The sequence below is a fragment of the Oncorhynchus tshawytscha genome, linkage group LG26, assembly GCF_018296145.1.
Source record: "Oncorhynchus tshawytscha isolate Ot180627B linkage group LG26, Otsh_v2.0, whole genome shotgun sequence".
NCBI lineage: Eukaryota > Metazoa > Chordata > Actinopteri > Salmoniformes > Salmonidae > Oncorhynchus > Oncorhynchus tshawytscha.
In genome coordinates this window covers 23,911,542-23,924,072 of record NC_056454.1, presented here as the reverse complement: position 1 = coordinate 23,924,072, position 12,531 = coordinate 23,911,542, and the positions used below count along the sequence as shown (strand labels likewise).

Sequence of the window (12,531 nt, the reverse complement as noted above, 5' to 3'; positions counted from 1 at the left end):
GAGTCTGAATGAACTGTTTCTCAGCCAGACAAGGCTCCGCTGATTGGCAGGTGTAGAAGTGGTAAGGTGTTGGGACTGCTGTTGGGACAGCTTTATGTAGGCCCTATGGGCACCGTTTGTCACCGTTATAGTGCAATTAATGTATTGTTTAGTGTTGTGTTGTGACTTTGCTGACATGCGTCCCACACTTTTTGGGGTTTGTTTGCGCCACCAACATTTAAATACTAAAATCGCCTCTGAATGAATGAGTATAGAAAAGTGTTCCGATAAGATTGTGTATTTTTTATTATCGAGGAATATGAGCGGAGGGACATGTCAGTGAGCCGGGTGAGAGGCAGCCTCATCGCCACTCGATTTGGCTCCATAATTTGCATACTGCTACAACTGCTTTTTGAACTCAAAACAATGTTTTTCCGCAGATGATTTACAAAATAATTCTCTAAAGAGGGTGAATGTGTACGATTTCCCAGGATATGTAATAATGAATCCAGGTTAAATGTATTTGAACACGCATTTCATTACACAATGGTAGCCTACCTTTTGAGGTTTGCAATTTGTTCATGGTTCTATGTAGATTTTTAAGCATTTTTAACAAAGAGCCGTTTGGGAGCCAAATGAACCGGCTCACCGAAAATACTCAGAATGACACTACCCCCCCCCCTCACACTGTCCATCAAATGCAGGCCACTAGTACACTCTTTTTTATGCACACTCAGCTGTGCCTCACAAGTAATACAACAAATGATATATTAATAGTGTGATCATTTACTGTACCTACATTTTTTTCAATATAATTTCAAATTTTTCAATTTAATTTCAAAAAATCTAAAAAGAACAACATTTGCAGGGCAATTGAAGCACAGCCAATTTGCAGTGATAATGTATTGGGCCTATAGCCTACTGCACAAACATCATTGCTACAGAACTGTTTTTAATTGGTTAATGTGGCATTGATTAACATAATTTATATTGTATTAAAAATCTGAGGGGTAAATCTCAGTTTGCATTTTGACTCACAAAGTGATCTAGACTCAGAAAAGCTTGGTGACCACTGTACTACAGTATATCGAATAGACCCTGCTTGTGGTATTGCTTTTCATTACCGGAAAATGTAAAAGTACGGAGACAATCAGCTCCATATTGCAATAGCCATACAATTAAAGTAATTGCAGAAATCAATCAATGTAATTTCTGCAAATGACCAATTCATACCCATCATGCATTGCTACCATGTTCGTGACAAACGAGTCAGTTGATTGACGTTAGAGCAAGGAGAAAGATGTCGCTGGAAAATCGCCGAAGGATGGAGGCTGTATTCACCGTAGCGCTTATCTTCTGCTCAGCTTTTACGTCAGGTATAAGAGATGGAAATCTTCTGATTATTTACCTACTGATCTAGATGGTTTTCTGGAAATGATCTCATGCAGATAACGTTGTTACTGGTAGCGAGTTCTCTGCTTGAAATTGATAGCTAGCTAAATACAGGAAATAGCTAGCTAGTTACTGCTGAAGAAATTATAATCTGATTTGGAAAAACACTTCCAATCCTGTTGATAGAAAGATAGTAAGCAATCATTTGTGGAAAGCCATGTTTTTCCACTTTAAATATGGTGGTATAATGAGTAGATGCTGCTTGTTGGGCCTAATTGCCCTAGGATGCTAGCTAGCTAACGTCAATTTGACAGACAGCAACCCGCACCAGCTGGGAGTGGGACGACATAATCGCCGGCTAACGTGAGCCATTTCCCGCAGTTTGACCCCTTTTTGTCGTTCTTAACAACAATATCTAGCCATCCATCGGTTCATTTTTAGCTGTCAAACTAACCAGACTCTCTGGGGAGCAACTAGCCAGTTCAGTATCATGTGACAGACGGCATACCAACATCTGATTCACTCAACTTCCTCAAACATTATTCTGCTTTCCCAGTCACGAGACTCCGGCTAACTAGCTACTGTTGCCCGGCTCTGCTATCCATAAAACAGTGTAATTCGCTGTTTGTAATTAACAGTCAAGTGGGACCAAATAGCAACACTATACTGTCAGAACCGACCTAGATTAACCTCCATAGTCTTATGATATAGCTAGGTATGTGGCCCTGGTGTCCCCTCCACACACAGTATGGAATGACCTTTGCCGTTTAGAAGTTATTGGAAGTTGTTTCTAGATTTGTTCCTTATGTTTTTCCTCAGGCGTTCAGGGGGACAGCCTCACCATATTGCAGGCCCCTGAGTATGTGTCCTTCCAAAAGGGAGACTGGCCGATATCAGGGGAGAAGATTCCAGATATGGTGGCTCTAACTATGGGTTTCTCTGTCCAGGAGGTACACGCACTGATCCAATTGTTGTGCAGGTGCGCAAGCCTATTTTGTTGTACATTATATACTAAAATCTTGTGTATTGTGTCTGTGTGTGTAGGATCTCTCCTGGCCAGGCCTCCGGGCAGGTCCTTTGTTCCAGCGTCCCAGGGCCAATGTGCTGGTGGTGGTGCGGGGGGTGGACAGCCTGGCCCTGCCCGAGAGTGTGGCCTCCTACCCCCTGGAGAATGTGAGTGTGACCAGAGTTCCAATCAGTAAGGTGGTGTTTGGGGAGTAGCAAAGTTGTGCGAGATTCCTTTTAATCAGATTCTTCACAGAAGCTCTATTAATAACTTATCCCTTGTTCCCTCTCCTGCAGCCGGTGCCCTTCACCCTGGACAGTGTGGCTGAGACGGTTCACACTCTCTTTGCTGAGGACACTCCTGTGGTGCTCCAGCTGGCCCCTAGCGAGGAGGTACTGTATACACCAGCACATTATTGGATGAGCACCTGAGTGTGTGTCGCTGTGTTTTATTATACAGGGGGTGGGTGTGGGTATGTGCAGGTCATGGTAATGTTATCCTGTGTATGTGTGTCTACAGAGGCTGTACATGCTGGGAAAGGCCAACGCTGTGTTTGAGGACCTGCCTGTGACCCTGCAGCAGATTCGTGCTCGTCTCTCCCAGGATGGCTCTGTGCTCGCCTCCCTGCCACTCAACTCCCTCAGCCGCAATGCTGAGGTACATGCATTAGTCTCGTCACGATACTAATGATACCAGGCCAAGTATCACGATACTGACTAGTGTCGCAATGCAACAGGGTAGAAAATTCAGTGGCCTAGCACCCTGTTTGCCCCGTCCCCCAACACGTATTCCCATTTTCTAAACGTTACGCGCATGTGCAAAACAAACTCACTGATTTTAACACTTCTATTCAATACACATATTGAATTTAACTTCACACTGTTAGCTATATAATAGAATACTGTGTAGAATGGCTGATTTGCTGATATTTGAAAGGCCTACCTGTGATTTGGCTGGAGGAATGGGAGGAAGGAATATACTTACATAATGATCTGCTTTCATTGTAGCAGTAAGGGGGGAAACACTGCATGAAACCGTCTTTACTCTTCAGTTAACATGCATACAGACACGCACACACACTACCTCACACTCTGTCTCCCTCAAAAACACACACATACACACACTCTACCTCCCTCACACACTCTCTCTCATAAACACACACACTCTCTCTCCCACAAACATACACACTGCTCCCAACTTTACAAAAACGTTAGACACCAAGCAGAATGTAAGGAGTACCAGAAAGAACTGTGTGATAGTTTAGGCTTACATTAGACCATATGACTCATACCTTTGAAGCACATCTCAAGAGTAGCAGACACTTTTCCTTTCTTCCTGTGCCAATCAAATTTGCCTAGACCTAGTGTCAAGTTACCAGGTTGTTGTTGTTACCAGGTTGTTGTTGTTACCAGGTTGTTGTTGTTGTTACCAGGTTGTTAACTAGCTAGGTAACATGACTGAACAAAGTTGTTTGTTATCATAGCAATTAGCGGCATGGGATTAGTTTAAAACACCCCGTGAAATGGTTTGTGAAATTATATCAAATGTGCACAAAATCACGTGGGAAGAAAAAAAGGTAGCTCTGGTAATGAGTCATATTTGTTCCCCTGTTTGAGCAAAGACGAGCTGTTTCTCTAAGCTGTAACGCTGCAAGCATGACTGTCAGTGTTTCCTCTCTGGCACTGCTGTGTGACAACAGACTTGTAAAGCCTATGACTGGCCTGTGCTGTTGGTTATACCAGGGAGGAAATTATATACGGTGTATAAACTTTGCTTGCTCTGAGTGCTGCTCCAATGGATCAAATGTAACAACAGAAGACTTATCAGGGTCTGCATCCACCCCCCCAGGTGAGTGATGCAGGTGAGTCCCATGTGGCTCAGTTGGTAGAGCATGGCACTTGCAACTCCAGTTTTGTGGGTTTGATTCCCACTTGGGGACCAGTACGGAGAAGGTATAAAATGTATGCACTCACTACTTACTGTAAGTCGCTCTGGATAAGAGCATCTGCTAAATGACTCAAATGAAAGTGATTGGGGATACGGCTGGCAGATCACTGCTACCATGAGATAGGCCCATGAAAGTGATGGGGGATATGGCTGGCAGATCACTGCTACCATGAGATAGGCCCATGAAAGTGATGGGGGATACAGATCACTGCTACCATGATATAGGCAGATCACTGCTACCATGAGATAGGCCCATGAAAGTGATGGGGGCAGATCACGGCCCATGAAAGTGATGGGGATACAGATCACTGCTACCATGAGATAGGCCCATGAAAGTGATGGGGGATACGGCTGGCAGATCACTGCTACCATGAGATAGGCCCATGAAAGTGATGGGGGATATGGCTGGCAGATCACTGCTACCATGAGATAGGCCCATGAAAGTGATGGGGGAGATAGGCCCATGAAAGTGATATGGCTGGCAGATCACTGCTACCATGAGATAGGCCCATGAAAGTGATGGGATGGGGATACGGCTGGCAGATCACTGCTACCATGAGATAGGCCCATGAAAGTGATTGGGGATACGGCTGGCAGATCACTGCTACCATGAGATAGGCCCATGAAAGTGATGGGGGATACGGCTGGCAGATCACTGCTACCATGAGATAGGCCCATGAAAGTCAAGTGGACATTATTGGAACGGCACATACAAGAGACTAGTTGCTGTTGCTTCATTTTTAAATATTTTTTACAATTTATAAACTGACTTAATACATGTTTTATAACTGCCCCAGCAGTTAGCTCGGTATCATATTAAACGTTACTATGGCGTTTTAAAATGTTGGTATCATAAATATCATGGCGTTTTGATACCATGATATTACCGTGGTACCGGTATACCATGCAACACTAACATGCATAAATAGTGCTAGTTCTGTCTGTGTCCCTCTGTAAAAGTGAACAAGAACTGTAAGGGTTGACCTCTGACTTTTCTCTCTCCCTATAGGCTGATCTGCTCTTCCTGTCTGAGGTCCAGGTTCTACATGACATCACTGCCCTGGTAAGACTCTGAATACATCATTTGTTGGGCACAGGGGCATTGGATCATTTAAATCTGAGCACAGCAGTGCCATCCCCAGAGCCTTACAGCATGTTCTGCTTCATTAGCGGCTAATGTTGGTCGTCTACCCCCCCACACACACACACACCCTGTAGCTGCAGAGACACAGGCACCTGGCCAAGGACCACTCCCCTGACCTGTACTCCCTGGAGCTGTCTGGCCTGGAGGAGCTGGGCCGCCGCTACGGACAGGACTCCTCTCAGTACCAAGACGCCACTGCCATTCTGGCCAATGTCCTACAGAAGGTAAGCACAAGGGGGAATGCCCATACTGTATTCATAACAGGTCTTAGTGGTGTGACTTACTCCTAAATGGCCAAGTACAGAAGACAATGGTTTATGGTTGTAAAATCAATTTATGTACACTGAACAAAAATATAAATGCAATATATAAGGTGTTGGTCCCATGTTTCATGAGCTGAAATAAGAGCCCTGAAATGTTGCATCCCTGTTAGTGTGCATTTCTCCTTTGCCAAGATAATCCAAAAGAATGTGCAGTTTTCTCTCACAGCAACACAATGCCACAGATTGGCATGCTGACTGCAGGAATGTCCACCAGAGCTGTTGCCAGAGACTTGAATGTTCATTGCTCTCCCATAAGCCACCTCCAACTTCGTTTTAGAGAATTTGGCAGTACGCCCATCTGGCCTCACAACCGCAAACCACGTGAAACCACGCCAGCCTAGGATGTCCACATCCAGCTTCTTCACCTGCGGGATCGTTTGAGACCAGCCACCTGGACAGCTGATGAAACTGTGGGTTTGCACAACCAAATAATTTTTGCATAAACTGTCAGAAACCGTCTCAGGGAAGCTCATCTGTGTGCTCGTCGTCCTCACCATGGTCTTGACCTGACTGCAGTTTGGCGTCGTAACCAACTTCAGTGGGCAAATGCTCACATTTGATGTCCACCTGCACTCTGGAGTGTGATCTTCAAGGTGGAATCCAGGTTTCAACTGTACCGGGCAGTATGGCTTTGTGTGTGTGAGCGGTTTGCTGATGTCAATATTGTGAACAGAGTGCATGGTGGCGGTGGGTTTATGGTATGGGCAGACATAAGCTACAGACAATGAACACAATTGCATTTTATTGATGGCAATTTAAATGCACAGCGATAACGTGATGATCCTGAGGCCCATTGTCGTGCCACTCATCTGCCGCCATCACGTTTCAGCATGATAATGCAAAGCTGAAAATGTCCCAGTTCTTCCATGGCCTGTGTACTCACCAGACATGTCACCCATTGAGCATGTTTGGGATGCTCTGGATCGACGTATACAGCATTATGTTCCAGTTCCCTCCAATATCCAGCAACTTCACACAGCCATTGAAGAGGAGTAGAACAACATTCCACAGGCCACAATCAACAGCCTGATCAACTCTGAGATGGAGATGTGTCACGCTGCATGAGGGAAATGGTGGTCACACCTAGGGCTGTTGCGGTGACCGTATTACCACCACACCGGCGGTCACCAGTCATGAAGGCAGTCAAATTCCACGTGAGTGATGCTGTTGATGGTCATTAGTAGCCTACCAAACTTGCTAACTGCCTGGTACTTAGTACTCTATTGTCACTCTGACATCAATGTAACTGAAAATCTAATCAAACACTTCATGAAAGGCCATGAGCTCATGTTGTGCAACATTTCTCTCTGCTATGCAATTGCGTGAGAACAAAGTGATGGCCTCTACTAAAAAGAGGAGGATCCCATCAGCTTTATATAAGCTAGGCCTACTATATTTATTTCTCAACTTTCCTAATATTGAGCAGATTGCTTCTCTTTACAACAGGAGTTCATGCCGGCCAGCTACCTGGCTGGCATGAAAATGAACCGTGGGAAAAGCGTTCTCCATTTGCTATTTAAGTGCATTTTTGCCACTGTTTTGAGACTTGCATGATAATGGTCCATTCTAAATCAAAACAAATTTCCCTTATTCCCTTATTATTTAGTATATGTGAAGAAAAGATTAAATCAAGAATAGTCTGATGGGTGACTATATTAGCCTATCACTTGTGAATGATATATTATCATTATATTACCAGCATAAGAAACAATGCCTTTTTTTGCGACTTTTTCTAATCGTAGTCGCACACCTCATGTAGCCTGGCCCATAGGCCTATATGTTTTAATAAGCTATGTATCACAACTGAAGTGGCCAAATAACTTCTTAAAATGAAGCACATTAATCCGCTTTACAAGGGGTGTAGACCCTAACTGGCAGACATACACAGTGTGAGTTTCAAGTTTGGGGAAGATCATTTTCACCATAGAAATGCACCTTTATTATAATAAGCATTTTTTTATGCTATTGGTTGTATTAATTTGGGATCTATTGTATCACCAACTGTTCCAGACTATGTTTGGAATATTAATTCCTCCCTCAGAATAGAATAGGTCAACTTTTGTACTATAGGGGATTGTAGGTTGACATAGGCTAGTGCTTCTGCTGTTTTTTAGGCCTACTCATCTTGTTGGCTGACGCAGCCAAGGGCACAATGGCCACTGACTGCAAAAGGCATGGATTTTTTTAGGGTGCATTAGGGCGTTATTAAGTGCTTGTCAAATTGTGAATGAGAGACTGATGAAGTGTGTACAGCCTTTCAAGTGACTTTTTTTCAAATCCACATTAGTCGTATCATGCAGCCTTGCAATGTATTAAAAATAAAATGTATAGCCCAATGTTTGTAGAACAACTAAAGTTACATTAAGCATATAATAGTACCTATTTATTTGTTAACCGTTAAACACAGAATAGTCACATTGTTTGGAGAAAATATACTTTCTATTTCATTCAGGTTTGTTCAGTTGTATTCTTCATACTATGAAATAATATAAAATAATGCCACAGAATTCTAAGCAGATCTTCTCTGCTAAATAACCTAGTGTAGCCCACAGCCATATGTTATAGCTAGATCAGTACCTAACATAAGGACAACTCAGTTTATGCTATTCTGTTCTTCTGAAATAGACTACATTTTATTCATATCATGCTTCTTTAGACCTGTCTAAAATATTTAATGGATTTATTGTGAAGGTGTAGGCTATATTTAATGGATTTATTAGACTTTTTAAAATGTAGATGTTCCAAAGTTCTGCATCAGTGTCTTGTGTGGAAGCCAGGAGATGCTAAATGGGTTTAATTAACGGTCAATTACAGTGAGACCGACAGTTATTTGCTTGACAATCACCTGCTGACAATTTTGTGACCACCACAGCCCTAGTCACACCTGATACTGACTGGTTTTCTGGTCCATGACTCTACTTTATTTTCTTTAAAGGTATGTGACCAACGGATGCATATCACGTGAAATCCATAGATTAGGGCCTAATTAATTTCTTTAAATGGACTGATTTCGTTATATGCATGGTGTGTTTTATATTTTTGTTCAGTGTTGATGACCATAAAAACATTCTCTCGTTATGTTTATATAGACCAACTGTGGTGTTTTTCCATGGTTTCTTTGTTCTACGTCTCTCTCAACTTCCTGTGCTTTAGTTTGGTGAGGACTTGTTTGGTCTTTATGGTGACAGCGCGGTGGTGGAGGTTGTCACAGTGAAGAACTTTGAGGTGCCACATACCAGGAAATCTCGCTCAATCCTGGAGTCCAAACAAATTGTGAGTGCATTTAATTTTTAAAAATTATACGTAGATCTATGTACATTTATACTATTACACAGATCATAAACCTGTTATTTGGATCTTCATAATTTATTGATATGGTTTCAATGGATGCCAATCTTCTCTACATCCCTCTCACCCCCTGCAGAGTAACCCTGGCAGTCCCTATAACCTGGCCTATAAGTATAACTTTGAGTATGCCGTGATCTTCAACATCGTGCTGTGGCTGATGATCATCCTTGCCCTGGCTGTTATCGTCATCTCATACAACCTGTGGAACATGGACCCAGGATATGACAGCATCATCTACAGGATGACCAATCAGAAGATCAGGTTGGACTAAGGTCTGCCCAGCAACACTCGAGCCCTCCTATTAGCCCTCTCCTAGTGAATCTTTGTTTTTCTTGTTTTGTGTGAAAAATAAAGAAGTGGAGCTGAAGGTGTAGGCCTAATTCTAAATGGGTTGGATAGGTTTAAGCAATATGGTGAAAATAATGTATCTTAGCATAGTATAGGCCATGGTTGCACTAATTACAAACTAGATAGTGTATACCTATTCTACCTCTCAGCTATAGACAAGCTTCTAGTGGTTGGTTATGGACTTAGGAGTAGACATCAGAGTAGCAGTTGTTCAGGGAGAGGTAAAGGTCCTATCCAATATGAATGACATGTATAAGAGATGCACCTAATTAGTTAACCTCTGCAATTTCTCAAAAGGTGCTAACTATACAGTAGCTGTAGTTGTGTAGTTTAATGCTGAGTTGTAACACTAGAGCTGTCTCTGAGGTCTAGTCCTGTACCTTCAACCCCACACTTCACATTGCTTATGAGTGTCCTCTTTTAGTAGGCGTCCTACATCCCTGGTAATGTCAAATGTCCTGTTTTATTTTTATTGTAAAAAGTAAAGATGATTATTCTAATGCCCTGAAAGACTTGAGAATTGGTGTGTGTGATGTAAATGTTTGTCTCGCTATTTGAAACTGTTTTAAGTTAAAGTGAAATCTAGGTGTATATATTGAAGTTAGAAATACAAATATCCTGAAGGGAAACTGCTTTATTGGTATTGTGAGAAGGTCTGTGTAACATTCGCTGACAGGTTGCAAAGGCGCCTTGCATGCATTTTGCGCTTGTGTGACTTTGACATTTGAATATGCAATAAATGAATTACCATCTAATGTTTGTACCTCAGTAAATTAAATGTCACACATTTATTAAACCACCATAGTCTGGAAACCATTGATACATTGGCACAAATGACCTTGGACAAACTGTCCCATAGTTTGCTTTATATTTGTCTGACACAGAGTTTCTAATAAACAAACTTGTTCTTACTCAGTGACATGACATGTTTACCATGACTAAAAATACTCTTCAGTTGACTTATCAAATACACGGGAGCACGAGACAAATGTACTCATTGAGTTCTATGGAAGTAACCAACCAGTGAAGCTGCATAGTGACGCTCCACCTCTAAAATAATCCTCAATATGTAACGGGCTTGGCGTGCGTTTGTAACTGTTTTGGTAACAGCAGATCCAGTGTTCTACAAAAACACATTGTTCATGTGAAACGAATGGTATCGAACACACTTGATTTCTATATGTTTATCATTCCATTCACGCCATTCCAGCCATCATTATGAGCCGTCATCCCCTCAGCAGCCTCCTGTGGATATGAAGTAATGGTACATAGGCTATACATCCATGCCAATTATAGTATCTTGTGACATGTTATTTCAATAATGTTTTACTTGAAAAAATTATCAAAACAGTTTTTTGCTTGTTTAATTTGGCCAAGTAATTTGGTGGAAAGCCTTGCAGTGCTTATATCTCTCTCAGCCAGCATCTGGACAGTGAGGAGTGTACATTTTCATTGGCAGATCAATTAAGTTCAATGCAGTTATCCAAACACATTTATCAATGACTAAAATAACAAATCTAGTTTTAAAAGACAAATGTCAACAATACATGTAGTCATTTCATAGCCTGTGTATCATTGTGGTACCCAACAATGCAGAGTTAAGAACAGTGTATGGTTCAGTAGGTTCCTCTCTTATCCCTGGTTGGACAACATTAGGTTCCATAGCTTTGACAAAACGTGTCTATATTAATTATTACCCTAAGGCTTCTCCATGTGGCTTTAAAAGACTGCTGTAGTAGTTACCTACAGTATGTGTCAATCATGATGGTAATTTCCACAATTTATTTTTTTAAACTGTTTGTATCTTGTTTGATAACCAGCTATTTATGGCTGAGACTCATCCAGCATTATCAGTCAGAATGATTAGACAGGCTAATCGTGTCATTTGGTAACTAAATGAATCCCTGTGCTGGTCTGCTAAAACTTGTCTGGCCTTTGCATAACCTTTACAAAGAACTGGTGTGTGTGTGTGTTTGAATCCTGTGTTTTCTACTTCCCTTTATTTCCTGTCTCCAGCTTTAATAAGAATGAGCAGTTGACATCTGGTTCTGATCTACCGGCAGCCGTAATAACCCCTGAACCCCATGATGATGTTATCGCTAATGGCGGCCCTGTGCAGTCGTCAGAGACAGCCATGCGGAAGTGTGGATCCTGAGGTTAAAGGTTTCACTGGATAACAGGCCAATCTATGATCATTAAACATTTATTGAAAAAAGATAAATTCATAGAACTGTATATCTAGTCAGATTCACTTGAGGCCACACTTTAACATCTTTTTAGCCCTACACACTTTCAATAGACTATTTGAGACTTACTTTACTGACTTTAGTCAAAGCATTCCCTTATCACCATGACCATAAAGATAACAGATTTTTAGACCAAACAGTATATGACATGTTACGTGATTCCGTTTAATTGATGTTGTATGGGTATAGGAGTGAGGTTTCTGATCTAACAGGATATTGTAATATTATTGATCATTCACTGATCTATGGAAGCTTTTCTTTAACATATGTATGTTGTCATGCTCTTACTGTCCCAGTCTCTGTCCAGTGTGCCCATACTCAGTGGTCCAAATACTGAGCTGAGATACCTGTTGTAACTCCAACTTTCACTCACATCAGTCACTATGTCAGTGTAAGGATTGTGTGAAATATGAAGTAATTGTGAACTGGACCATCAAGGACCTCTATACCAGGCCGTGTCAGAGGAAGGCACAAAAAATTGCCGAAGACTCCAGCCACGCTAGTCATAAACTTTCTCTCTGCTACCGCACAGCAAGCGGTACCAGAGCGCCAAGTCTAGGTCCAAAAGGCTTCTTAAAAAAGGCTTCTTAACAGCTTCTACCCCCAAACCATAAGACTCCTGAACAGCTAATCAAATGGCTACCCAGACTATTTGCATTGTCCCCAGCTCCCATTTTTACACTGCTGCTACTCTCTGTTTATTATCCATGCATAGATACTTTACCACTACCTACATGTACATATTACCTCAATTACCTCGACTAATCAGTGCCCCCACACATTGACTCTGGTACCCCC

At 42.0% G+C, this 12,531-nt stretch overlaps 1 protein-coding gene across 1 annotated transcript; it reads left to right on the top strand.

Moving 5' to 3' along the window:
* Positions 1 to 1,218: 1,218 nt before the first annotated feature.
* Positions 1,219 to 10,398, top strand: LOC112225396 (renin receptor). Its single transcript, XM_024389341.2, has 9 exons — positions 1,219 to 1,355; positions 2,191 to 2,321; positions 2,416 to 2,544; positions 2,674 to 2,769; positions 2,897 to 3,034; positions 5,334 to 5,387; positions 5,543 to 5,692; positions 8,945 to 9,064; positions 9,216 to 10,398. Exons 1-9 carry the CDS (start codon positions 1,280 to 1,282, stop codon positions 9,408 to 9,410), a joined length of 1,089 nt encoding a protein of 362 aa, XP_024245109.1. The 5' UTR covers positions 1,219 to 1,279; the 3' UTR covers positions 9,411 to 10,398.
* Positions 10,399 to 12,531: the final 2,133 nt, after the last annotated feature.